The sequence below is a fragment of the Lampris incognitus genome, chromosome 9 (assembly GCF_029633865.1).
Source record: "Lampris incognitus isolate fLamInc1 chromosome 9, fLamInc1.hap2, whole genome shotgun sequence".
In the NCBI taxonomy this organism is placed as follows: domain Eukaryota; kingdom Metazoa; phylum Chordata; class Actinopteri; order Lampriformes; family Lampridae; genus Lampris; species Lampris incognitus.
Window position 1 is genome coordinate 54737401 of NC_079219.1, and position 26209 is coordinate 54763609.

General features: G+C 43.9%; 1 protein-coding gene across 1 annotated transcript in view; it reads right to left on the bottom strand.

Annotated features, from left to right (window-relative positions):
* The window catches only part of LOC130118226 (DENN domain-containing protein 3-like), a 61890-nt gene that overhangs the window by 25856 nt on the left and 9825 nt on the right, over positions 1-26209 (bottom strand). Inside the window, exons 6-16 of the mRNA XM_056286624.1 lie at positions 25572-25696; positions 25190-25301; positions 14233-14352; positions 11327-11425; positions 9009-9128; positions 8221-8336; positions 5775-5930; positions 4241-4337; positions 3357-3460; positions 2305-2385; positions 666-920 (exon numbers count right to left, since the gene is read on the bottom strand). Of these exons, the coding sequence (XP_056142599.1) occupies positions 666-920; positions 2305-2385; positions 3357-3460; positions 4241-4337; positions 5775-5930; positions 8221-8336; positions 9009-9128; positions 11327-11425; positions 14233-14352; positions 25190-25301; positions 25572-25696 (1385 nt within the window). The remainder of the gene's footprint in view (positions 1-665; positions 921-2304; positions 2386-3356; positions 3461-4240; positions 4338-5774; positions 5931-8220; positions 8337-9008; positions 9129-11326; positions 11426-14232; positions 14353-25189; positions 25302-25571; positions 25697-26209) is intronic.

Here is a 26209-nt window from a genome sequence, read left to right on the forward strand (position 1 = left end):
ATTAAGCGTTTCATTAGAGTTTTCTTTATTAACTCCATTGTTATACAACCCCTGTGCCACCACATTTAGATCTCAATAAATTAAATCTTTCAGCACATGGTTGGCAGTGTTGTAGTCGAGTCACTAAACCTCGAGTTTCGAGACCCCAGTGTTCAAGTCCAAGTCCCCAAATAAGAGTCAGAGTTGAGTCCGAGTCGAGTCCCCATTACCTGAGTCCAAGTCCGAGTCATCAAGGTTGAGTCTGAGTCGAGTTCCAATATGGGCTCCAGTGCTCCACTCTGGCACCGTAAAAAAGCTGACATACAAAAAAAACGAACAAAGTCTTTATCAATTAACAAGTCTGAATCTGAGTCCTCATCTCCAACTTCCAACTTCGAATGCTGTCAATGCTTGAGTCCAAGTCCAAGTCCAAGTCAACAGTACTCAAGTCCAAGTCGAGTCACGAGTCCTGAAAATCAGGACTCGAGTCGGACTCGAGTCTGAGTCCTGGACTCGAGTTCTACAACACTGGCCCGCAGGAAATTGCCGGGCATTTGGCATGTGACTCGCAACACGGGAAGTGGACGACACTACGCATGCTGCTTTCATTCACAACCTCACAACGCCAACATGCCAACATGCCAACATGCCAACACTTCCCTTAATTTACGGGAAAATCAACAATAAAAAGAAAAAAAGGAAAAGAAGAGAAAGTGAAGAGAGGGAGTTGTGATGAGAGGAAACACGGGTACCTGGCCAGCAGAGCAGAGTCCTCGGTCTGGGCATAGAAGATGGCTTTGCCCAGCTGCTGGATCAGCTCACTGTAATAACCCTGCACTGAGTGGAAGGACAGAGAAGCAGGGAATTCTGGGAGTTTAAACACATTTATGGCCTTCGGTGGAGTCCGCAGAGCTACAGCGGGAGAGAGAGAAGAAGGGAGCAGAGTTTCAGAGAAGATGAACAGACATATGGGGGGGGGTAGGAAGGGGTTGGAGAGGGAGAAGGGATGAAAGTGAGAGTTGTAAAGACCATGACAGCAGACACACACTGAACTCGATGTGTTTCACACAGTTCAGTTAGGACTAAACTCGGCCAAACCCATAGCTTGTACTCGTGCTAAAAGGGAAATTCAATACATAAATCATCCTTTCATTATTTTGGCATTGTGTGTCACTGATCCCCCCATGAAAGAGTTTCAGCAAAACTTTTAGCTCATTAGATATTTGTTCCTGATACTCTGTTATAAATCATAAATCTGTTTAAAACCCTATTTACTATTCATATGTAAACACAACTTAATGATAAAAAAAAATTATATGCATATACAGTTATTCTTTATTGCCGCTGTGGACCATGCATACTTGTATATGAGGCTGATTAAGTATCAGGGTTCCCACCCTTTTCATGAAATCATTTTGCAGGACTTTAAGGACATTTTCTATGACTTTTGCTTTGACATACATGACATCCTTTCCCCCACGAAGGGCACATTACTCAATATTAACTTTTGCTGGAAGCCTCAACAGTCTCCAGGACTGTGTAGCTTTCTTTTTTTGGACCCCCCCCCTTTTCTCCACAATTGTACCCATCCGATTACCCCACTCTTCCGGGCCGTCCCGGTCGCTGCTCCACCCCCTCTGCCGATCTGGGGAAGGCTGCAGACTACCACATGCCTCCTCCAATACATGTGGAGTCGCCAGCCGCTTCCTTTCACCTGACAGTGAGGAGTTTCACCGGGGAGATGTAGCGCGTGGGAGGATCACACTATTCCCCCCAGTTCCCTCTGAACAGGTGCCCCAACTGACCAGAGGAGGTGCTAGTGTGGCGACCAGGACACATACCCACATCCGGCTTCCCACCCGCAGACACGGCCAATTGTGTCTGTAGGAACGCCTGACCACGGTAACACGGGGATTCAAACCGGCGATCCCCATGTTGGTAGGCAATGGAATAGACCATTACGCTACCCGGATGCCCCCCGACTGTGTAGCTTTTAAACACTCAGTGGAAAAAGAAAATCCAAACTTGAACCACTGATGTGCAATCTCAGCGAATAAAGATATAATTACAACCCAACTTTTCCCCATGACCTCAATAATATCTCCAGCACATTTGACTGATTTCAACATTTTCCAGGTGTTTTCCATGACTAGAAATCTAGTCCATAAATTTACAGGTTTTCCAGGACATGTGGGAACCCTGAATGTGTTGGTCTCACCGGGATCAGACGTAATCATCCCGGCTAGTGAGGAGTGTCTGGGGAGGCTTATCAACCGCTCATCTCCCAGGTTAGGCAGGCTCATCCCCAGCCTCTTGTCCAACCTGCTTTCGGTCATCAAACTGCTTCTCCTGGCCTGAATCTCCTGCATGGTGGGCCGACGAGGGTTTTCCAGCATCGCCTTCATCCTGGAGGACAAACAGCAGAAGTCAGAGTCATTCATGATGATGTGGTTAGAGTTGTGCTGCAACGACAGAGCAACGATGCAAAACAGGAAATGGGGGAAAAAAAGGCTTTACAAAAAGCAAGACACGCGGTCCAGTAGCTCAACTAGTACACCACTGCACCGATACTGTCAAGGTTAGGGATCACATTGCCATTCCTATTCCATCCCCTCTGATGACGAAAATGTATGTGTTCTTGGTCTTGGAGGGCAGATTGAATGAAAACATCCAACAAAAGGAAATTCAGCCAGTAGATCTGCACAGGTTATGGACCTGCATGAGTGTGCAATAGACTGGGGGGGTTAGTTCTATGGGGTTTTGGTTCTCAGGCATATTAAGGAGTCAGATAGAGATTCATCATCATCATCATCAGTTCCGTAACCTATGGAGGTCGTAGGAGCACAGCTGACACCTCAACAGGTTGAGCCATCACTGTGTTTCAGTAGGGGGGAGTACCTGGTGGTCCCTATCTCCTCTCCAGGTATGGATGATCGTTGGTTCACAAAGGAACTCATCCGCCCTTTGACAGGTTTTGTTTTTAGTCCTGCTGGGTGTCCACACACCCTCCTCACAACAACCCAAGGGTTGAATTGGGGTGCCGGTTTAGTCGCCGACGACCCAACGGTTGCAGTTTAACGTTGTACCCAGGACACAGCTATAGTAGATTAATAAGGTAATAATGAGTCTCTCTGGAGGCAGGAATGGGTGTTGTGCTTCGGATTGACTATAATGTTCAATACCTGTTGTTCCAGAACACTTGTTTTCCATGTGTCCTTCCTTTAGAGTGCTTCAACCTTATCACTGGCTTTTATTCCTATAAAATTGATCTTCTCTTAAGGGTTAAGACCTCTCTCCGAGTCTCAGAATGAGTGTCAAAGTCCACGAGCACTAAGAGTTGGTTTATTATCTACCGTCGCTTTTATGACTTACTGTACCTCTGAGCCTCAGATCGCGTGTTGAGCTCCATGCGAGTGAAGGCGTCCATTTTCCTGTTCAGGCGATCCTTCAGGAACGAATGGAATATATGGGTCTCCAGGACCTACAACATGGCACATTTACAGTTACAACCAAGCTCCCAGCAAAGCTCCTTTAGCTGTCTGAGAGATGCGAGTCAAAACGCAGGGTGTGTTTCACTTGACAAATGCTTCAAGTACTTTTACAGGAAAAGAGACAGAAAAGTAATCTAATTCTATGATTTTATTATTCTTAAGTGCCGACATATCCTAACTGACAGAGTCATTAATATCTGATAATAGAAGTGATTCACCTAGAAGATAGTCCCCAAATGTACTTGGCCAATTACCCCACTCTTCTGAGCCGTCCCAGTCGCTACTCCACCCCCTCTGCTGATCTGGGGAGGGCTGCAGACTACCACATGCCTCCTCCCCCGGCTAGCCACTTCTTTTCACCTGTCAGTGAGGAGTTTCACCAGGAGGATGTAGCGCATGGGAGGATCACGCTATTCTCACCAGTCCCCCCTCCCTTAAAATAGGCACCCCGACCAACGAGAAGAGGCGCTAGTGCAGCATCCAGGACACATACCCACATCTGGCTTCCCACCCGCAGACACGGCCAAATGTGCCTTTAGGGGCGCCCGACCAAGCCAGAGGTAACACAGGGATTCGAACCACCGATCCCCATGTTGGTAGGCAACGAAATAGACCGCTACGCTACCCAGATGCCTTACATAAATATTTTTTAAACATAAGGGCACTTGAATGTGGAAAAAGAAAAACAACAACAACCAAATGACAAAAAGCTTTCATTCTTATTCATTCGCCAGAGAGAAAGTCAGAAGTTGCACAGAGCTCGAGGTTACCTTCTGGTAGAAAGGCTGCTCTGCGCTGTCTCGGCTCTTCAGGAACTCCTTGCTGTTGAACACTCGGTGTTCATAATTTAAATGGCTGCTCACATCCCTGTTGGATACACATTAGACACACTATAACCCCACAACGTTAACACAAAGATTACCTTATAGTTCATATTCTTATTACCTTGAAAACCTCACAATTATTATGATTATCATATATAGTAATAATATCGCCCATTGCTCAACCATCCATCCATCCTCTAGCCAAGCATGCAATGGACAGAAGCCAGAGAGGTATGGACTACCATATTAAAGGATTAAATATATAAATAAAATAAATGAGTGTATGAACGATTAAATAAAATGCGCAAAAAAATCTATAAATATAGAAATCAATGAATTCTAAATTATTCACTTTTTTTCTTACTGTCTCCTCTATATTTCTTTTCCTTTAGGATTTTTTTTTCCTCGTCAGGATTTTTTTGCTATCTAATGGTTGCTATGAAAAAATTGGCAATCAACTTGATGCTGTAAATCTCAACCAATCACCCATCCATCTATCCATCCATTATCAAAACCGCTTATCCTGCTGTCAGGGTCACGGGGATGTTGGAGGAGCCTATCCCAGCAGTCATTGAACGGCAGGCGGAGAGACACCCTGGACAGGCCGCCAGTCCATCACAGGGCCAACACATTCACACCTAGGGACAATTTGAGTGAGGCCAATTCACCTGACCTACATGTCTTTGAACTGTGGAAGGAAACTGGAGCACCTGGAGGAAACCCACGCAGACATTGGAAGAACATGCAAACTCCACACAGAAAGGACCTGGGACGACCTGGGGTTTGAACCCAGGACCTTCTTGCTGTGAGGCAACAGTGCTAACCACTGGGCCACCGTGCCGCAATAAAATATATAATGAATTTTTTTTTTTTTTGCTTTCCCCCCCTCTTTTTCTCCCCAATTGTACTTGGCCAATTACCCTATTTTTCGAGCCATCCCGGTCGCTGCTCCACCCCCCTCTGCCGATCCGGGGAGGGCTGCAGACTACCACATGCCTCCTCCTATACATGTGGAGTCACCAGCCGCTTCTTTTCACCTGACAGTGAGGAGTTTCACCAGGGGGACGTGGGAGGATCACGCTATTCCCCCCAGTTCCCCCTCCCCCCCAAACAGGCACCCTGACCAACTAGAGGAGGCGCTAGTGCAGCGACCGGGACACATACCCACTTCCGGCTCTCAACCCGCAGACACGGCCAATCGTGCCTGTAAGGACGCCCGACCAAGCCGGAAGTAACACGGGGATTCAAACCGGAGACCCACATGTTGGTAGGCAACGGAATAGACCGCCATGCTACCCGGATGACCCCATTTATTTATTTATTCATTTTGCACTAAGTCAGATTTGGTCCTCTATATAAAGGCAACCTGGGGTTGACATGCACAAACAATCACAAATCAATCTAGAGACACTAAATCACCGAACACGGGGGAGGAGGAGGGGGGGGGGTTAAAAATGTCACACGGAAGATAAAGACAAACCTGAATATGTTGACCATCAGTTCTAGTGCAATCCTCTGGATGTCATGGTTGAGGTTGCACTGCCACATCCGCCTCTGTGCCCGCTGCTCATTAATGTCAGAGCAGGTAGCGCTGTGGCACTGACGTAGGTCAAAATGCACCTGAAGGGACAGGCACCTGGAAACACAAATACACACACACACATACAACTTCAGTAACATGTTGTTGTTCCAGTGTCCACCATTGCCTAGCCTGCTACTGGGTGGTTGACACACTTCCTGTGCCATAAATCGATTTACCGACCGACCAGAGGTGCTGCTTGTGCAGCGACCAAGACACATACCCACATCCGGCTTCCCTCCCGCAGACACGGCCAATTGTGTCTGCCCGACCAAGCCAGAGGTAACACGGGGATTCGAACTGGAGAGCCCTGTGTTGGTAGGCAACGGAACAGACCACTACGCTACCCGGACGCCCTACTGTCCATTGTTCTTGAGTGTCTGTCACTAATGGCTGCTTGGCTGTGTGTGCGCTGTTATGAAATATAGGCTTAAATGATATTTTGTGGGTATCGTGCGGCAGGAAGGGGTGGCTGTCATGCGTTTTGCATCCTGGCCTGTTGTCACCAGCTGTGCTCCCTCTCTCCATGTTGTTTACTCATTGCATTGTCTACGTTGGACTAGCATCTAATTTTTGCTTCAGAGCTTGAATTGTCATGAGTAACCTTTGCAGCACTATATTCAAGGTTCAGCGTTTTCGGTTTTTATCGATTTTCACCGAAAACTACCCACATTTTCAAACTGATTTTCACCCGGATTTTATGTTTCCATGGATCCAAAAGTCGTTCCTGTTCGTGTGAGGTTACCTAACGGTGTCCTCTTGTGGTGAAATTCGGCATGCTGGATGGCTTTGAAAAATAAAAACCGAAAACGCTGAGCCTTGACTATATTACACCTGTCAACTACTAGGAGCAGCAGGTCTGTCCTCCATTAGCCGAGACATACAAGTGTCAATTTGTCCAGATAGTGTTTTAGTCACAGTCGGCTCACGGCCAAATCAGTCACCAGCCAGTCCAGGCCAGGCTAGTGGGTATTGTCCTGCATCTCACGATGGCCAGTCCACGCCTGGATGCCGTTTTGTTTAAATTAACATGACATATTGTGCACTTATCAAGAACTCACAGAAGGTGAATCAGTTCATCTGGACACAGCGTTGAGTGGGAGAAACGTTTCATCACTCATCCAAGTGACTTCGTCAGTCTCAACTGACTGCTGGTATCCCCCAGCCTTGACCGAAAACAACAATCGGTTTCATATGCAAATTGGCGTGACCATTAACTAGAGTTACATGGCCATGTGTACTATTCACAGAGGATTGGGGAATGCTTTCAGTCACACCATTGTAAGATGGCGACAGATGTACTCTTAGGCCCCTCCCCTTGGTCCAGGGATGGTCATTCCCTCTTCGCATAGATGGCCTCTTTGACTCCCTGTTCAAACCAGCTTTCCTCCCTATCAAGGATGTGTACATCCTCATCCCTGAAAGAGTGGCCCCTGGCCTGTAGATGGTGTAGACTGTGGAGTCCTGGCCTGACATGTTAGCTCTTCTGTGTTGTGCCGTCCTCTTGTTCAGCGTCTGTTTGGTTTCTCCAATGTACAAGTCACGGCAGTCCGCCTGGTACTTAACAGTGTACACTATATTCAAGGCTCAGCGTTTTCGGTTTTTATTTTTCAAAGCCATCCAGCATGCCGAATTTCGCCACAAGAGGACACTGTTACATAACCTCACATGAACAGGAACAACTTTTGGATCCATGGAAACATGAAGTCCGGGTGAAAATCAGTTTAAAATTCTGGGTATTTTTTGGTGAAAATCGGTAAAAACCGGAAATGCTGAGCCTTGACTATTTTGCTCCGTTTGTGCCGGGGGACCCAATCCTTGGGGTGCACCAATTTCTAGCGCAGCGTGTTTTGGGGTTTGAAAGCAACTGAGACACAGTGTTTGGAAAATGCACGTCTTAACTGTTCCGCCACTCCCACCACATACAGAATCACCACTGGTTTACGCTTAGACAGCTGTTGTCCTTCTCCTCTTCGATCGGTTGGTGCACTGTTTGGGCGTCTTCTTGGCTTTAACATAAACCCAGCTAGGATAACCACACTTAACCAGGGCCTGTTTAATGTGGGATTTCTTCCCTTCCCCAGCCGCTGTGTCGGTGGGGACGTTGTCAGCTCGGTGGTACAGCGTCCTGATGACTCCTAGTTTGTGCTTCAGTGGATGATGAGAGTCAAACCTTCAGTACTGATCAGTATGTGTAGGTTTACTGATCAGTACTTACCTGGGTTACTGAGCACGCATAAAGACATTTATGAAGAACGTAATATATCTATCAAGGCCGATGTGCTCCCACCAATTTGCATTATTACTGAAGAAGAAGAATGTTTATTATTTTGTTTTCGATGTGCACCTTTGTGTAAAACAGTCGGCAGCAGCCAGTGGAATCTCTGGCCATTCAATGGTCTCCGAACAAGAGGTGGATGCGCTGCCATCATCGATGTTAACCAGGATCAGGTCATTCGTTTCCTGAGCAGCAGGAGAACAGAAGGTTTTGAACAGATTGAATGCAGACTTGTCTTTAGATGTAAACTAACAAAGAAATTCGCTTTATGACCGATTTTCACTGGCCATCACCTTTCCGTCAATATAGTATGTGAACATGAGCAGTCCGCTCCCAAAGCTGAAATTCAGAGACTCAGAGCTGCAAGCCTACCATCGTGAACTAAAGATCAAAGTGAACATTAAAAATATAGTGGACTGAAATAGGAGATAAAAACTCAAGCGAAAATAACATAAACTATAACATTCATTAAACTGAAAATTATGACAACATTCCTGAATTCCTTTCAGTTTTGACCATTGCAAAACTTTGTGTTTTCTTTCAACTCTATAGCACTTTAATGCACACTTTGCACATCCAAATAACATTATGTGCACATGCACAACAGGAACTAGACTCACAGAATGCAGACACAATTTTAAAACGCATTTATTAATTCTAAAAAACATAAAATCTAAACAAAACACATATTATAAAACTGCCAGCAATCTTCTCTTTCCGGGGAGCTCAAACAATACTGCTGACAAAAAGGTCTGTGTGTTCTTTTCAATACTTGAGGCACAAATTTAACAGACCAGACGGTGTATTTTATGTAAAAAGTCTATCTTTTCATGTATAATTTCCATTTCTGTACTCACTGTGGCAACCTCTTCATAATGGCTGACATGACAGCCCATTAGGAAGGCAGTGGGTGCCATGAGGAAGTCCAGCATGCCCTGTGCCAGGACAGGAACATAGGGGTGCTGCCATGACAGAGGCTGAAATAGAGAGAAAAAACAGGGAAAAAATTAACTAAGTGATCAATTGGGTAAAGAAAGGGGTGTCCGGGTGGCGTGGCGGTCTATTCTGTTACCTACCAACATGGGGATTACCGGTTCGAATCCCCGTGTTATCCCCGCCTTGGTAAGGCATCCCGACAGACACAATCGGTCTTGTCTGCGGGTGGGAAGCCGGACGTGGGTATGTATCCTGATCGCTGCACCAGCGCCTCCGCTGGTTGGTTGGGGCGCCTGTTCAGGGGGGAGGAGGAGGAACTGGGTGTGTGAGCCTCCCAGGCGCTACGTACACCTGGCTAAAGTCCTCACTATCAGGTGAAAAGAAACGGTTGGCGACCCCACATGTATCGGAGGAGGCATGTAGTAGTCTGCAGCCCTCCCCAGACCGGCAGAGGGGGTGGAGCAGCGACCAGAACGGCTCGGAAAAAAAGGGTAATTGGCCAAGTACAATTAAAAAAGAAGGGCCGCTGTAAATGAATGACCAGCAAAATGGATAGCTGTATACATAGGTGGATGGATGGATGGATGACTGATTCTAGATCTCCAAATACTGCGACTTCCTGAATAATAGATTTTAGGAAATACGAAAAGCTATGGGCTGAATGAACATTATGGAAGAGTGGGTGACATGAAACTGACAATGACCTCTTCCCTCTGCCTGTGTAGTACAATTTTAGCAGGCAGCCATTTTTATTTTTTGGCTACCCACCCATACAGTCTTAGAAGTGTTGACCACCCAAGCCAGAGTTTCCAGTATCAATAAATGGCTTCCAGTGTGAAAAAGGACAATACTCTGGCTGATGGTACATTAAGAGAGTCTTCTTCAGTCAGAAATAGAGGGTTCTTGGTTTAAGTCTCTTGGCTCTGATGCTTGCAGTTTAAAGTCCTATTAAAATCTATTCATTCATCTATGTGTATCATATGAATCAGTTTACACGGATGGACAGAGGTTTGTTTCCAGGCATTTCAACACCGCACTGTTTTAGATAAAAGGCTTCGAGAAATACAGCTAGCTAAAAGCCAACCATAACTATAAGAAAAACCGACACGTAAGAGCGACAGGAGTCTGTGACCCTGTTTACACGTCATTTTAAAATGCAGTTTGGGCGATCGGATCACAAGTGGACAGCGAGATATACTGCCATTTATATCTGTGTCTATCATTTGTTTGTGCTGCTTGTTGTGTGCTGCAGTTGTGCAGTATAGATAAGGTGTTATGTGCACCATGCTTGTTGACATATTTTGTTCTTATTTCTATTTCTTATTTATCTTTTATTTCCGTTTGTTTCTGTTTCTGTTTTCTTATCTTGTATCGTGTTAGTTTTTAGTTATTAGAGCGTGAGTGTCTGTAATAGAACACAATTTCCCATCGGGGATAAATAAAGTATTCTGATTCTGATGCATCTCCAAATGTGTCCTGCTGACCACTTGTGGTCATATTTCATTATTCCAAAGAAGAAGAAGAAGATTTCGTTATTGTCTACGTCACTTCCGCTACAAGGTCAAAGGGCCTCAGTCAAGCACCAGATTTGCCGACTAGCTGTGAAAACAATAGCTAATGTTTGAAGATGTTTCCAGCACTAATATACATGTACGGACTATTCCAGCTGTTGACATGGACAGGACAGTCAAGGTGAAAAAGGAAGAATGTTAGATAAGCCATTGCTTTTGCCGCTGCTTTGTTAGTTGGCCACAAGGCCGCGGAGAGAGATATGGGTGATGACGTATTTTCCTGTTACATCCTTGTCGGGGACACATCGGGACACATTAGCGTTTAGACTACAAAAGATATGTGGTCAAATGCGTCCCAGACCACCCCGGCAAGTGGTTTGAGGAACCGGTTCACAAAACATTTCGGCGGTCGTTCACACTTGTATTTAGTGCTGCCCACTTGTGATCTGATCGCAGAAAAAACACATTTTAAAACCAAGTGTAAACGGGGTCTATGAGTTGATCAACTCACTTGATGATATGATGACATGAAAAAAAAAAAAATCAACATCGAACAGACATTATTTGACCTCCTGTGTTGTTGAGGTTAATATGAAGTGAAACAAAAGGTGGAGAAAGGTAAGGAAGTAAAGCTACACATTGAACTGTGCTGTGTTAAGTTCAGTGATGCCTCGAGTGCACCTCACTGTTGGGATGGAGATGCTGATGAGCATTTTAACCTTCAGTACCTTCAGAAAGAGCAAAAAGCTCTCCGCTACCAGGGTGAGTTTGGCCCAGTCAGCAGAAAACAACACCACCCTCTGTTCCTGGAGAAGACAGGACAGCACCTATACAGAGAGAGAGAGCGAGACAGAGAGAGACACATTAGACATGTTTCCATTCAACCGTCAAGCGAATTTTAATCAAGCCTAAAATGCAAATTAGTTTCATTTCCATCAGATGTGTTTAAGTGAATAAAACCCTGAGCAGTTTTCTGTGACCTATGTCATGTGTCTATACTTCAACACCCACGACAAAGATGGAGCAGTTAAAATGGAGATAGATGATCATGTCATTGAATTCTATTCCATCCAACCATCCATCCATTATCCAAACAGCTCATCCTTACTCACGGTCGCAGGGATGCTGGAGCCTAGCCCAGCAGTACTTGGGCAGCAGGCGGGGAGACACCCTGGACAGGCCGCCAGTCCATCACAGGGCCGACACACACACACACACACACACACACACACCTAGGGACAATTTAGTACGGCCGATTCACCTGACCTAAATGTCTTTGGACTGTTGGAGGAAACCGGAGCACCCGGAGGAATCCCACGCAGACACAGGAATGCGGGACGACCCCCAAGGTTGGACTACCCCGGGGCTCGAACCCAGGAATTCTATTCCTACAATTATATATATGTTTGTATATATATATATATATATATATATATATATATCAACACGGATACAGGAATAAAGATTTTAATGCATAGCAGTACAGGCCTGTTTCGTGCGTCCCGCATTCATCCGTGTTGATATTCCGTTCCTCATTAGTCGAGCACTTAACACCATTGACGGTTTCGGAAAAAAACGCTATATATATATATATATATATATATAAAATTCTATTCACTTTTTTTTTTATTTGGCAAATGAGTTTCCTTTAGTCATTTAGTGCATGAACTCTTTTTCGACAAAGCAAAAACCACCTCAAACAAGTACATAAATTTTTTTTCAATATTTATTTTTATTCGATGTTTTCTTTTAGCCTTTTCCCAAATTTTGCAAACACTGGCTTCATAGAAAACCCACAAGAGGCAGGAACATAGACAGGGACTTAAAGAGAATGAGAGACAGAGCTAAAGTACCCCTCCAGACACGTTTTACAGTTCATAAATACTCTGAGATGATTAATTTATTGTTTAACATGGTTTTCCCACATAAAAAGTAAAAAAAAAACTCAGAAAAGGGGCTGGAAGCACATCTACTATTCTGGTTACACTTTATTTTAGGGGGTCAGAAATTACCTAGTAATTTCCTAGTAATTATCACGTAATTTCTTAGGGATAAGGTCGAAATTACCTTGCAATTTGGGTTAGGGTTAGCTGTAAAATTACCTGTAAAAACTACCAACTTATTACGTAATTATCAAAGTTTGCAGAAAGACATATTCCGTCTAGCTGAGATTTTTATATTATGTGTAATATCTGTATTTTGATAGCGGCTTGGAACTGGCTCACTGACAGCAGTCTAAAATTCAAAACTGCCAGGACACCAGGGCAAGGCGACTGGCACCGCACTTAAGTTCATGGTTCTGAGAGTGTTGTTTGGGACCAAGCCTAGAAATCACCAGAGGGGGTCACCGGAGGGGGGGACCCCCCCCACTGTCGACAGTTACCGACGCCACTCCGTCAGCCCTTAGAGCGCACGATGACAGGTGAAAAGAAGCGGCTGGCGACTCCACATGTATCGGAGGAGGCATGGGGTAGTCTGCAGTCCTGCCCGGATCGGCAGAGGGGGTGGAGCAGTGACTGGAATGGCTCGGAAGAGTGGGGTAATTGGCCGGATACAATTGGGGAGAAAAGCTAACATAGTCAATGCTATTTATATGTCACAAAGGAAATATGTTACATGCAAAAAGCTTTTGACTGTTGGTTGTGTAAAAGAAATACACAACTTACATACTGACTCCTGCTTGCTGTCACAGTCCCAGGATAAATAGTTAGCATAGCATCAGGCGTCAAAATGAATTTCTTGTGAAAACCCAGTGACTTGCATTAGGTTATGGAAACACTCCTCAGTGAAATTAGCATTGCAGATACGCAGTCCCTCCAGGTCTGTAGGCATGTGAGCCTGATGTCTGTAACCATTTCAGCAGTATAGTGGGACTTTTTTTCTGTAGCTAGTGGAAGGAAGGTTCCAGGGTCCGGTCTACTGCACATTCTACCATGTTCGCTGTCAAAACTTTCACTATGCTAATCTAAACTGGCTGTCTGTACTGACAAGTCCGCTCTCTGCAGGAAGTTTTAGGTTTCTTTGCCTGCCCTGTATCTGCATATTAGACAGTGACTGGCTTTCGGATTTGTGACGTACGATATAAAGCTTGCCCGGAGTACGTTTGAATCTCAAATTTCAGGGAAGTGCACAGACAGCTCCTCCTCCAGTAGAGGAATTTATGAAAATACCACTCTAGTGATAAGCTTTGCACAGAAACTAGTCAGTATAGTCAAGGCCAGACATTTTGGGGGGGACACAAACATAAGAAAAACACATTTTTGAGTGGAGGGGTACTTTAAAGAGAACGGGAGAAAGAGAGAGAAAGAAAGAATTTTCAGACCTCACCTCCAATCCAATTCTCTTTTGTTAAATGCATCACAGATCATAGTTTTTTTTTTCTGAAAGATGAGCAACATTTGTCTTGTATCGACACTTCGGCTCGCCTTTCAATGACCGATTAATGTTATCACCTCAGCTGATCGATGATCGAATGAGTTATGAGTTTTGGGAGAATGCCTGTGGCACATGTGGAGTACTACTGGGGAAATACAACTGAGCACGCCTGCGGTCTTAAAGTAGCCACAAAGACAGTCCAGCAGAAACAAACTTTGTGCATTTGTGTATGTATGTTTGCATGCCCCGCGTCTCTTACCTGTAATACTTGCTGTGGTCTGAAGCAAAGGAAAGGTAGATGAAGATCCAAATCTACCGCCGAGCGATCTTTGTCCTCTCTGGATGGTAACACAATGGTCAAGGGACGCAAGGAAAACATCTAGAAAATAGTCACACTATTAATTTCATTGTTATTAGACATCTTTTACTAGCAAATACCAGTGTCATTACATTTTTTACGTAGTACCTTTACCATTTGGTGGACTCTCATAATTTCATACTCCACGTACAAACAAATTTTATTTGAGTGTGAGCACATTAGTGCTACCACCAACTTTGTGGCCTGCTTCGGTTGAGCACAGTACATGTGGCATTTGGTCAAATTTTATATTTCAAAATGTCTTAGAGAATCACAAGTGCAAATATTTTCAGTATGGTTGGCTGCTGTGGTAATGAAATCCCTGACTTTAACTAGCCTCTTATTCTGACAGTGTTATGACTGCTCTAATCACATTCAGCCCTATTATCCATTTAAGTGTTCAACAACAACAACAAAGGACTTGATTTAAGGCCAATTTATCCTTCTGCGTAGAGCCGCGCCTGACGTGCACCTCCCCAGAAATGTAACTACACGCCGCGGCGATGCAGACCCCAATAACTGTGATTGGTCCACTTGGTAGCATTGCATTTCCTCCTTCGCATTTCTGGCTGCCTCTTCTTCTCCATCCGCTCCTTCTTCACCAACCAGCTGACTGAACCATGGACCAAATCGAGGAGAGATTAATTGAAGAAATTCGCAAATAAGTACATTTGTACGACTCACAAAATTACAAAGACTGCAAACAGCAAAGTCAGCAAACTCCGGAAAGACATCTCTACAAACATCGGTTTGGGTGTCACGGAATGTACAAAGAGGTGGAAGAACTTGAGGGACAAGATAAGTATGTTCGACCCCGAAAAAGACTTGCAATGAGGAGTGAGGACCTGGGTGGAAAAAAGTGCCCGGGTTTGCTTTGTCCCTGGCTGGCACCCCATATAAAGCACCGGGACACAGTCAAATTGTGACGACAACAAGAGAAATATAACATGTTCATTGTCATGAAGACATGGTTCGGTTCGGTCGATAAAATAGTATAATGTTTGGCCAAATCTGAAGCCGCATCTTGGATGCAGAGCCTTTTCTATAGTGGCCCCCTCCCTCTGGATCTCTCTCCCCAAGCACATCAGAGATTGCACCGATCTGTCCACGTTCAACTCATAAATCAAATCTCACCTTTTCAGAAATGCATTTAATGTGTGATTAATGTTGTGTGTTTTATGTTTTTGGTGTGTTGTTTTTAGGTTCATTTTAACTTATGTAATAGCGTCTTTGAGTACTCTGAAAAGTGCTCTATAAATATATTGTAGCGTCTTCAGGTTCACCAGTGGGGTATAAGTGCTAGTTGTATATAAAAATGTATATACAGTTGTATGTAAAAAAAAAAGAAATTTGCTTATGGCATGAAACAGGCTTGTACTGTCTCATAAAGAATTTACTTGACTCACTGGATACACACACACACACACACACACACACATACATACATACATAAAATTAGTTTTCATTGAATTCAATGTGTGTGACATATCTGCAAAGGGACGCACGAGATTGTTGTGTCGGGAGAATGCAGCATCACCAACAGTTATATTATTATGAGAGACGATATATAAGGGATTTTGACTGCTGTTCCAGAGAGACTGGCTGGTGGGTACAGGTTCAGTTTGTGTTCAAGCAGCATAGAACCAAATCTAGTCTTAGCCATCAGGACAATGGAGTGTGAGCCCTTGTGGTTGTCCGGTGGTGCCTTGATTGTTCACATGTTTTCCGCCTATGCTGTCAACACAGTTTGGAAAGTTCCACAGACACCAAAAATCAGTTGCAATAGCTTCCCATTGGGCGATTGAAGGGCAGGGAAGGAACTCTGGCTGCAGTGCTTTCCATAAAGCTTTACAGACCTCTGAAATTATGGAGGACACTATGCTTGACCCGAGTTTGTAGCTAGCTGCTACAGCCTGTTAGCTTTCACCTGGAGCTAAAACTTGAATGGTGATTGCCAGTTTCTGAGTAATGTCTGTAGACATACTGTGCATACACTGATGCCAGATAAATGGTTGCAGATTATGACCCAAATCGTCAAATCTACCTGCTGACATCCAAAATTACTCGAGATGCATTTCCTCGTCCATACCCTTAATCTGCCTCAGTTGGTTCAATGGTTATACACTCTATTTCCTCAGATGTCTTCTCTGTTTTCTGTGTTGCATGAATTTCAGTAAAAGTAATTGTTGATGATCTGCTCAGGTTCAACTGTCATTGTTCGAAATATATGAAGAAACATCTTCTACTATGAGAAACTGAACACATGGGCAGAGAAACCCCACTGCCAATTAGCCTTTTGGCAGTGTTATTACAGAGTGTTGCAGACACACCAGCGCACAGCTATGAATGCTCACAGCAGTGCAGGCCACTTACATAGGCTCTGCATAGATTCTACACAGAAGGATAAATCACGCTTTAGGCCTAGCATGTACAAAACTTATAAACATTAAGAAAACAACACTGGTGCATACAGGATCAAATTTCCATGAGGGAACCTTTGTTCCTGCGCTGTAATGAAATAATCACTGACCGCCCTTACAGACAGGGGTGTAGCGCAAAATTCTGGGTCCTATACATAAGCAGTCTCTGTGAGCCCCTTTCCTATTTTGTCTCTCACGCATCACTTTCACATCATTGTAGCTATGATGCTGATAAATGTATGATACTGCATGTGCTACAGTACTAGCTAGCTAGCTAGCTAACTCCTACTGTGTTTAGATAGCAGGAGTTAGGAGTTAGCTAGCTAGTTGCTACCTAGCTGTGGTAGTAGGAGTTAGCTAGCCACCTTACTTTTAAAAGCTTCTAGCGCACCTTTCTTTTGGAAAAAAATTACTCAACAGTTGTTTTCCCTCATTTTGCCTTCTCCCCCTTCCTTTTTTTCTTTTCTGTTCTGGAACCCAGATTTTGCTTTCTTTGGGAAAGACATGACTCTGTGCTTGTGCTTGTATTAGCAGTCACTCGCGACAGGACTAGATGAGCTGCATTGAGAGATGCTCACGAGGGGCGGACTAAACCATTTTGCACTTTTTGTAAGGGGTGAGAGGGGCCTCAGAGAGCCTCCACTATTTTCTTTAAGTCCCTCAACCGATGTATTGAGCCAATTCTAACTGACGTTATGACACTTATTAGTTAGAAATAAAGATTTGCAAACCAAAACAAACTTAATTCTAGGCTTCCCGAGTGCCCCCCCCCTTTCTGGGCCCTGGTAGGTCCATTCCCGTTTCCCCCCCACTACGACGTTGCTAGGTACAGATGTCACGCCATCATTTGGCTCAACTGCTACCACGCTAAAGCAATGCTGGCACCTCAGTAAAGAGGGGGTGCTGCACATGATAACTGTAGACGATAGGTGGCAGAAGAGTGCTTGAATCCTGTTGACAGTAGCTCAGGTAGGGGCATATGTAGGCAGAGTGAGTAGGCACAAACACCAGCGCTAATAGCCACATACAGATAGAGTGAAAATAGCGTCTTCAGAGAGTTGGTGGTAACTGAAGTGCATTTATAAGGGGTGTCACGCCTAGACTTTCCAATGATCATGGCAGCAGTGATTGTAGCCAGGTAATTATTTCATATAGAAAAAAAATAATTGGCGCTATTTAACTGTATAAAGAATCAGGACTTGGAAACTGCTGTCCAGTACAGCCGCTGTTCATGGAGCCGATGTCAAAACAGCTGCTTTTTGAACGTAGTCATGCAAAAACTGCTGCTTTCTAAATGTAGCCGCAGTCCAGCCATATACTAGGTTTTGACCCAACTGATTTACACAATAACAAGAGAATCCATCTACAGTATGTACATATGTAAAATCATGTGCCAAACCTCCACAGGAATTACAAATACCTAGACATCAATAACCATCTGTGTTCATAAAAAAACAAGACAAAGGCAATTCATCGTTTAAGCCCCTAAGCTACTCAGTCTGTATGTAGTGTATCCAATAGGCCGCTCTTTGGAGACGTTTCCTCTCCCTATCTCTTCCCCTCAACAGTGGCTCAACAGCTTCAACGACCATTAACTGTAGCCTACAAACTCCATGGCTAGTAGAATTAAAGTGTCTAGCTACAGGAGACTTCTATCCATCCATTATCCAAACCGCTTATCCTACACAGGGTCACAGGGATGCTGGAGCCTATCCCAGCAGTCATTGGGTGGACAATGGCCCAGGTCTGGTGGCTTGTCCAGGGTGTGTCCCGGCCTGCCGCCCAATGACTACAGGAGACTTCTCCTCCTTATTTCTGATGCTACTCTTTTGCTCAGTGATCCTAATTCTCATTTCCCTTTTTTCCTTGCCCAGACAGCAAAACTCAAAAGGATGTCTCAATAGGTAGACCAGACCCAGCCCTTTCTCGAACACCTCCACACCTGATGGTATTTAAAAAAAAAATAATTTCTTTTAAAAAATTCACTTCAATGCACTGCCTGTTGATACCTACGTCATATCAAACTTGAACCTAGTTTTTTTGCTGACACTTGTGTTTTCGCCTCCTGGCTAGATCCTTGCTTGTGTTGCATTAACTCTCAGATGTACGCTGCTTTGGATAAAAGCGTCTGCTAAAATGAAATCGTAAATTGTAGGTAGACTACATGTGTGGTCCTGCATGTGATTCTACCCCTGACTTTACTTTGTCTATCTGTCTGGGGTTATAAAAAATGGTCCCCTTTGATTATGGCATTACAATTTACGCAGTTCAAACAAGGAAAGTATTCCCGGGAAAACAGAGCTTAAAAAATGTGTAGGCCTAGTGACAGAGATCTGTCTTTACAAGTCTGTCCCTCAAATTACTCGATTGCTTAGTATCTTATATGAGCCAATTGCAATTTCACAGTCTAAGAAGGCTCACTTGTCATTTTTCACATCCTCCCTGGTGAATTTGATGTGGTTGTCCACCGAGTTAATATGGTCGGTGAAATGTGGTACATCCTGAGATTTTCTTAACATCGCGTCTTGGTTGCCTTCAAACCCCAAAACACGCTGTGCCAGAAATTGGTGCACCTCAAGGATCGGGTCCCCCTGGCACAAACAGAGCAATATAGTGTACGCTGTTAAGTGCCGGGAGGATTGCCGTGACTTGTAAATCGGGGAAACCAAACAGACGCTGGCCAAGAGGATGGCACAACACAGGAGAGCTAAAACGCCAGGCCAGGACTCCACAGTCTACACCATCTACAGGCCAGTGGCCACTCTTTCAAGGATGAGGATGTGCACATCCTTGATAGGGAGGAACGCTGGTTTGAACAGGGAGTCAAAGAGGCCATCTATGTGAAGAGGGAACGACCATCCCTGGACCAAAGGGAGGGGCCTGCATATGAAACCAATCGTTGGTTTCGGTTGTTATGCAACTGTGCTATTTACAAGGGTGGGGATACCTGCAGTCAGTTTAGACTGATGAGGTCACTCACCTTTCACTGGTTATCAAAACGCATTTTAATGCCGAAACTATCTTAAAATATTGCATATTCCACTGGGAATAAAAGGAATGTCAGCCTTTTTTTTTTTCTTGTCGCAGACCGAAACTTGACAATGAGACATGAACGCAGGCTCCAACATTGGCTATAAGTTGAAATGTTGATATGAAACATACTTTTGCTTCAGAAACGTCAAGATTTTAACGTATCCGTGGTTTGCAGAAACGTAAAATGCTAACATTTTATTCTGGCGACTGGGTTGGTGAGGAAAATACTTGCGGGCAGTAAAGCGTCTTGTAACACTGCAGTTGGGTTAATGTTGGAGTGAATGGAGGGCTGGAGCAGTGGCTCTGGGCCTCAGATATTGCTGCGGATGGGTTTACATTGAAGTTAGTTGAAAGCCAGGTGCATCTAGAGAGTGAGAGAGAGAGATTGCAGTCTGGACTGCTAACATTTGCCACCTGGTGGTTGTCGGTGCGCACTATGACATACCTGTGGAGGCATGGAGATGTTTAGGAGAGATGGCAGTGGACTAGATTGTTTAACACAATCTTGGAAAGTGAGAGGATGCCTGAGGAGTGGAGAAGAAGCATACTAGTACCGATTTTCAAGAAAAAGGGTGATGTGCAGAACTGTAGTAACTACAGAGGTATAAAGTTGATCAGCCACAGCATGGAGATATGGGAAAGAGTAATAGAAGCTAGGTTAAGAGGAGAGGTGACGATTAGCGAGCAGCAGTATGGTTTCATGCCAGGAAAGAGCACCACAGATGCGATGTTTGCTTTGAGAATGTTGATGGAGAAGTATAGAGAAGGCCAGAAGGAGTTACATTGTGTCTTTGTGGATTTAAAGAAAGCATATGACAGGGTGCTGAGAGAGGAGGTATAGTATTGTATGAGGGAGCCAGGAGTTGCAGAGAAGTATGTAGGAGTGGTGCAGGATATGTATGAGGGGAAGTGTGACAGTGGTGAGGTGTGTGGTTGGAATGACAGATGGATTCAGGGTGGAGGTGGGATTACATCAAGGATCGGCTCTGAGCCCTTTCTTGTTTGCAGTGGTGATGGACAGGTTGACGGACGAGATCAGGCAGGAGTCTCCGTGGACAATGATGTTCGCGGATGACATTGTGATCTGTAGTGAGAATAGGGTGCAGATTGAGGAGAGCCTGGAGAGGTGGAGGTATGTACTGGAGAGAAGAGGAATGAAAGTAAGTAGGAGCAAGACGGAATACCTATGGGTGAATGAGAGGGTGGGACAGTGGAATGGTGAGGATGCAAGGAGTAGAGGTGACGAATGCAAATAAGTTTAAATATTTGGGGTCAACTGTTCACAGTAACAGGGAGTGCAGAAGAGAGGTGAAGAAGAGAGTGCAGGCAGGTTGGAGTGGGTGGAGAAGAGTGTCAGGAGTGATTTGTGACAGAAGTGTACCAGCAAGAGTTAAAGGGAAAGTTTACAAGATGGCTGTGAGACCAGCAATGTTGTATAGTTTGGAGACAGTGGCACTGACGAAAAGACAGGAGGTGGAGCTGGAGGTGGCAGAGTTGAAGATGCTAAGATTTTCACTGGGAGTGACGAAGAAGGACAGGATTAGTAACGATTATATTAGAGGGACCGCTCAGGTTGGACGGTTTGGAGACAAAGCAAGAGAGGCAAGATTGAGATGGCTTGGACATGTGCGGAGGAGAGATCCTGGTTATATTGGGAGAAGGATGCTGAATATGGAGCTGCCAGGGAAGAGGAGAAGAGGAAGGCCAAAGAGGAGGTTTATGGATGTGGTGAGGGAAGACATGCAGGTGGCTGGTGTGACAGAGGAAGACATAGAAGACAGGAAGGAATGGAAACGGATGATCCGCTGTGGCGACCCCTAACGGGAGCAGCCAAAAGTAGTAGTAGTAGTAGATATTAGAGGGACAGCTCAGGTTGGACAGTTTGGAGACAAAGCAAGAGAGGCAAGATTGAGGTGGTTTGGACATGTGTGGAGGAGAGATGCTGGGTATATTGGGGGAAGGATGCGGAATATGGAGCTGCCAGGGTAGAGGAAAAGAGGAAGGCCAAAGAGGTGGTTTATGGATGTGGTGAGGGAGGACATACAGGTGGCTGGTGTGACAGAGGAAGATGCAGAGGACAGGAAGAGATGGAAATGGATGATCTGCTGTTACAACTTCTAACAGGAGCAGCCAGAAGTTTTAGTAGTAAGTTGTTGGTGTGCACTGCAGCTAGCGCTGCATAAAGAGAGAAGGGTCTGTCTGGGGACTGCAATACAGGAGTGAAATATGTAGGGGCATTACTTGTAGCAGGACTCCCATCACTTGCCCTAACCTTAAGCTCCCAGCTTTAACCTCAGTGCAGGGGGGGTTCTTGTACTGAGGGCATTTCTTGAACTGGCAAGTAGGCGTTTCTTGTACGGATGTGGGCGTGTGTTGTACTTTGGTGGCGTGTCTTGTACGTTGCGCCCCTGACTTGCGGTCCTCAGACAGATACTGTTGCATAAAGACGTTCTCCCAAAGTCTCTCTTTCCTCTCTCTCTTCCCATTCCTCTGATCATGAATGTCTAGCAGGAGGGGCCCTCAGATTTTGAGGTACCCCTACCCGAGTTAGAACAAAACACAACCATGTTTTCTTTTTATCTTCAGGGTCTCCCATTCAAGAAATGCACTGTTGTGGAACTTTATTTTTGTGAGAAATTAGTGAAATCAACTGAAGAAGTGATGCACCCCATAGAGCCAATAAAGATCTTTCTGGGGGTGCAAGGGTTACAATGCGCAGTCTAGTTTTCCAAAGGAAGCTCTGATCCACCTATAGTTTTGTGTGAGAGTAGTCAGGATTACCTGAATTTATGTTGATAATTTGTTTTAATTATGTACTATTGACCTCTAAACACAGTGATGAATAGGCGGAAAGCATAAGTAAATTATTTTTCATGGTGATTAACACAAAACCTTTTAATTTGAACAAAATCAAAAGGTTTTGGAAGTCAATATCCTTTTCATTTACCATAAGCTATCCCTTCCTGAAAGAGATATATTCATTGTTTAGTGTTAATTTGGGATATACAATCCATATCACCCTCTGAAGTCAATAGGGTAATGAACAAAATACAGCACCACATTCCATTCACACTCTCAAACATGGATTGATTGCTCTTTGGTGTGCCTACTTGTTTTTTCCCCTGTTTGTTAAATTCCAACTGCCATTTTTAAACTGCCTCATCCAGAGGTTTGTCAATGTTACGTGGCAGAAATAAAAAAAGAAAGAAACCATCACCACCAGTCTAATGACAGATCAGGTAACACAAATGTCTAATTCATTTTTATATATTCTTAAATTGAGTATAACATGTTTTGTGTTGAAAGAATTATTATTATTTTAGCTAGCTTAGCCAGCTTACTATTCCTTTAGCTAGCTAGCATACCACTGCACAGTGCTAATGGCAGTTATGCACAAAGCTAACTCTTGACAGTGTGTGTGTGTGTGTGTGTGTGTGTGTGTGTGTGTGTGTGTGTACGTGTACATGTGTGTGTACGTGTCTGTGCGTGTCTGTGTGGCAAATATGTTAAATGAGTTTTCTGTATTCACCAGCTGTGTCTGAGTCCAGCTGTGCACTTATGGAACCAACAGAGCCAGCACCGTCAACAAGCCAAACACTGGCACTACATGAACAGCTATGCCTAATATGTGGAGAAGCTCTGCGAGATGATAAAAAAAATCCATATATTAAGAACCCCAAATTGGAAGGACTAAAAACAATATTGAAAATTGCCCAGGAACTAAATGACGAGGTTCACAAGAGACTCTCTCCCCACTCAAGTGACCTACTCTCCTTCAAAGTGAAAGTCTCATACCACTAGTCATGCAGAGCAAATTACTCCAGCACAACCAACCTGGCCTATTGCACTACTTCTACCGTGACTGTGCAAGACCCAGACAAGGATCAGTCCCTAATCAAAAAACCAAGACTGAGCAGAGACACCGAATTTGTCTCTGCTCAGTCACTGAGCGAACTTGTCACTGAGGCACTGGGGAGATACTTCAGGGGCCGCATCAGGCTGGAGAAGTAGCATTTGCTCCACACTCATTCACACTCATTCACACTCACTCACACTCACACACACACACACTTTATTTTATCTGTTCTATTTTTGTATGGTATGTTCTTGTTCTTGGGTCTGATTTAAATGGATTATTCAATAAAAGTTATTCTACCTACACCTTAGATCTTTATGTTTGTAATTTAGTTAAGCTTTATTGGGTTGCTCACATTCTGACTGTTTGGTGTAGCCTACAGCACCTGGCCTTTCCCTCTCCAAATATGAGCATTTTGTAATCATCTAATTTGTTTGGTTCCAGAGAAGTAGTAGGTCTTAATTCCCCTTGTTTGCAATAAAAACCCAAATATATACCCACACAACCATTTGGTTTTAGTTCAATAGCACCCTAGGCCAACCAGTAATAGTATATCCTGTGGGAATCTATGTTTTCTCAATTAATAAGAGAAAGGTTAAGGAGTGCTCTTGTCCTATCCACAAATATTCAATTTCTGGCTAAGTTAAAGCTATGTTTATATGAGCTTATATCAGTATTTATTTATGTATAAATAAAAAAATTACTCTCTGGTTATGTTGGGCAGATACCTACTTCATACCACAGCAAATCTGAGGAAATTCTGAGAGAGCACTATGAAATTATGGGCTTTTTTGTCACCTCACCCCTATCTGGACTGGCCTAATTTGGCTCTTTTTCAGATATTAGGGTAGGTCTAAAGAATAGCCCAAAAAACTTATTTCCCACAAAAATAAAGTTCCACAACCATCCATTTCATTAATGGGACACATATGGGGAATGAAAAAACATGGTTGTGTTTTGTTCTAACTCGGGTAGGGGTATCTCGAGAACTAAAGCCCTTTTTGAGGACTTGCCGCTAGCCTAGTAGCTCTCACTTCTTCATTTCTCTTCCGGTCTTTTCTAGTCACTCTCAAGGACCAACGCAGCATGTTCATCTCTGCTACCTGTAGTGTAGATTCTAGCCTCTCTGTTGTTGTCACTGCTTCCATACCATACAGCATGGCAGGCCTGACTATTCACTTATATACTTTGCCCCTTTACCCTCAACAGCATTCTTTTGTCACAAAGTACTCCAGCTACCTTTCTCCACGAATTCCACCCAGACTATGCCCTTCTGTCTGTCTCTAACTTGCACTACTCTCTGTTCAAAATAAATGAAAAGAAACCTAGCCTTTATGCATTTGAGGTTATATGTTGCTTTTTCCCCCCATTGTACCGAACTGTGATGTCCAAACCGTGGTGTGAACTGAACCGTGACTTCTGTGTACCGCTACACCCCTACCCTTAAGAGTAATTTAACTATTCCGTTAAACATACGTTTTTCTGCCATGCACACCCCAAATGTCTTCACATAGTACTTACACACACATACACGCATACACACACTTACCAAATATAGCTGCCCCGGGGGCGGGATGGGCACAAGTGCCAGTTTGGCAGCAAATTCCTTCACCCTCTCCTCCAAGTCTGACAAACGACAAGTCCTCAGCTGGACTAATAGACTACAGATAGAGAGAGATAGATCAAGAGAGATGAGGTCATATTTGGGGCCAAAATGTCTCATCTACGAGAAATTTTCCATTCGACAAATTTGATCAAATTGTCTTTAGCTTTCTACTTCAGCGCACAAGCTATTACGAACACAACCTTCGACTATTTTGAGCATCACTCAAGGAGCTGCATACCAACTCTCAATAAAGGTTATTTTATTCTTTTCTATTCCATTATATTCTAGATCACAGCATATCCCTGATGTGGTACTTGGTTCTCACCATGACAGGCAGTCTTTCAGTGCGGTGTAGTAGGGGTGCTTGGATATGATGCAGAACGCATAGGCCGAATAAAGATTAGGGACCTTGGCCGAACCATGGGAATTCTGATAGAAAAACTTCCCTTCCTGCAAAACACAGGCAACAGAGACAATAATGATGATAATTATAAAATATTTGATAATAACACATTTAGGTTTCATTAACAGGAAGTCTCAAAGCACTACATAAAATAAGCAAAAATGTTCCAAACTACAAAAAATATGAAGGATTAACAACAGATATATGCCTAAAAGAACACATACAGGTAAAAAGCAGACAAAGTTTTTTAAGTGTTTATGAATATTTTGCCAAAAACTACCACAAGACCAACGGTATCTTTTTTCACGATAGTCACAATAATAAGTTGTGGCCTCTTTTTCAACTCCCATATAGATGGAAGATGATGGTACTCAAGGTTGTTTATCATTATTTGCAATGGTTTTGTTGTGAAGCAGTGGTTTATAATCTCATATCACTACATCATCATTTCGTAAGTATACAAAAAAACTACAGACCAATGGTAGGGTTAAGGTTAGGTACTGTGAGTTAAGCATTACACTGCATGAAGACCATAAATGGCCATTGTAAGCCTTTTTGGT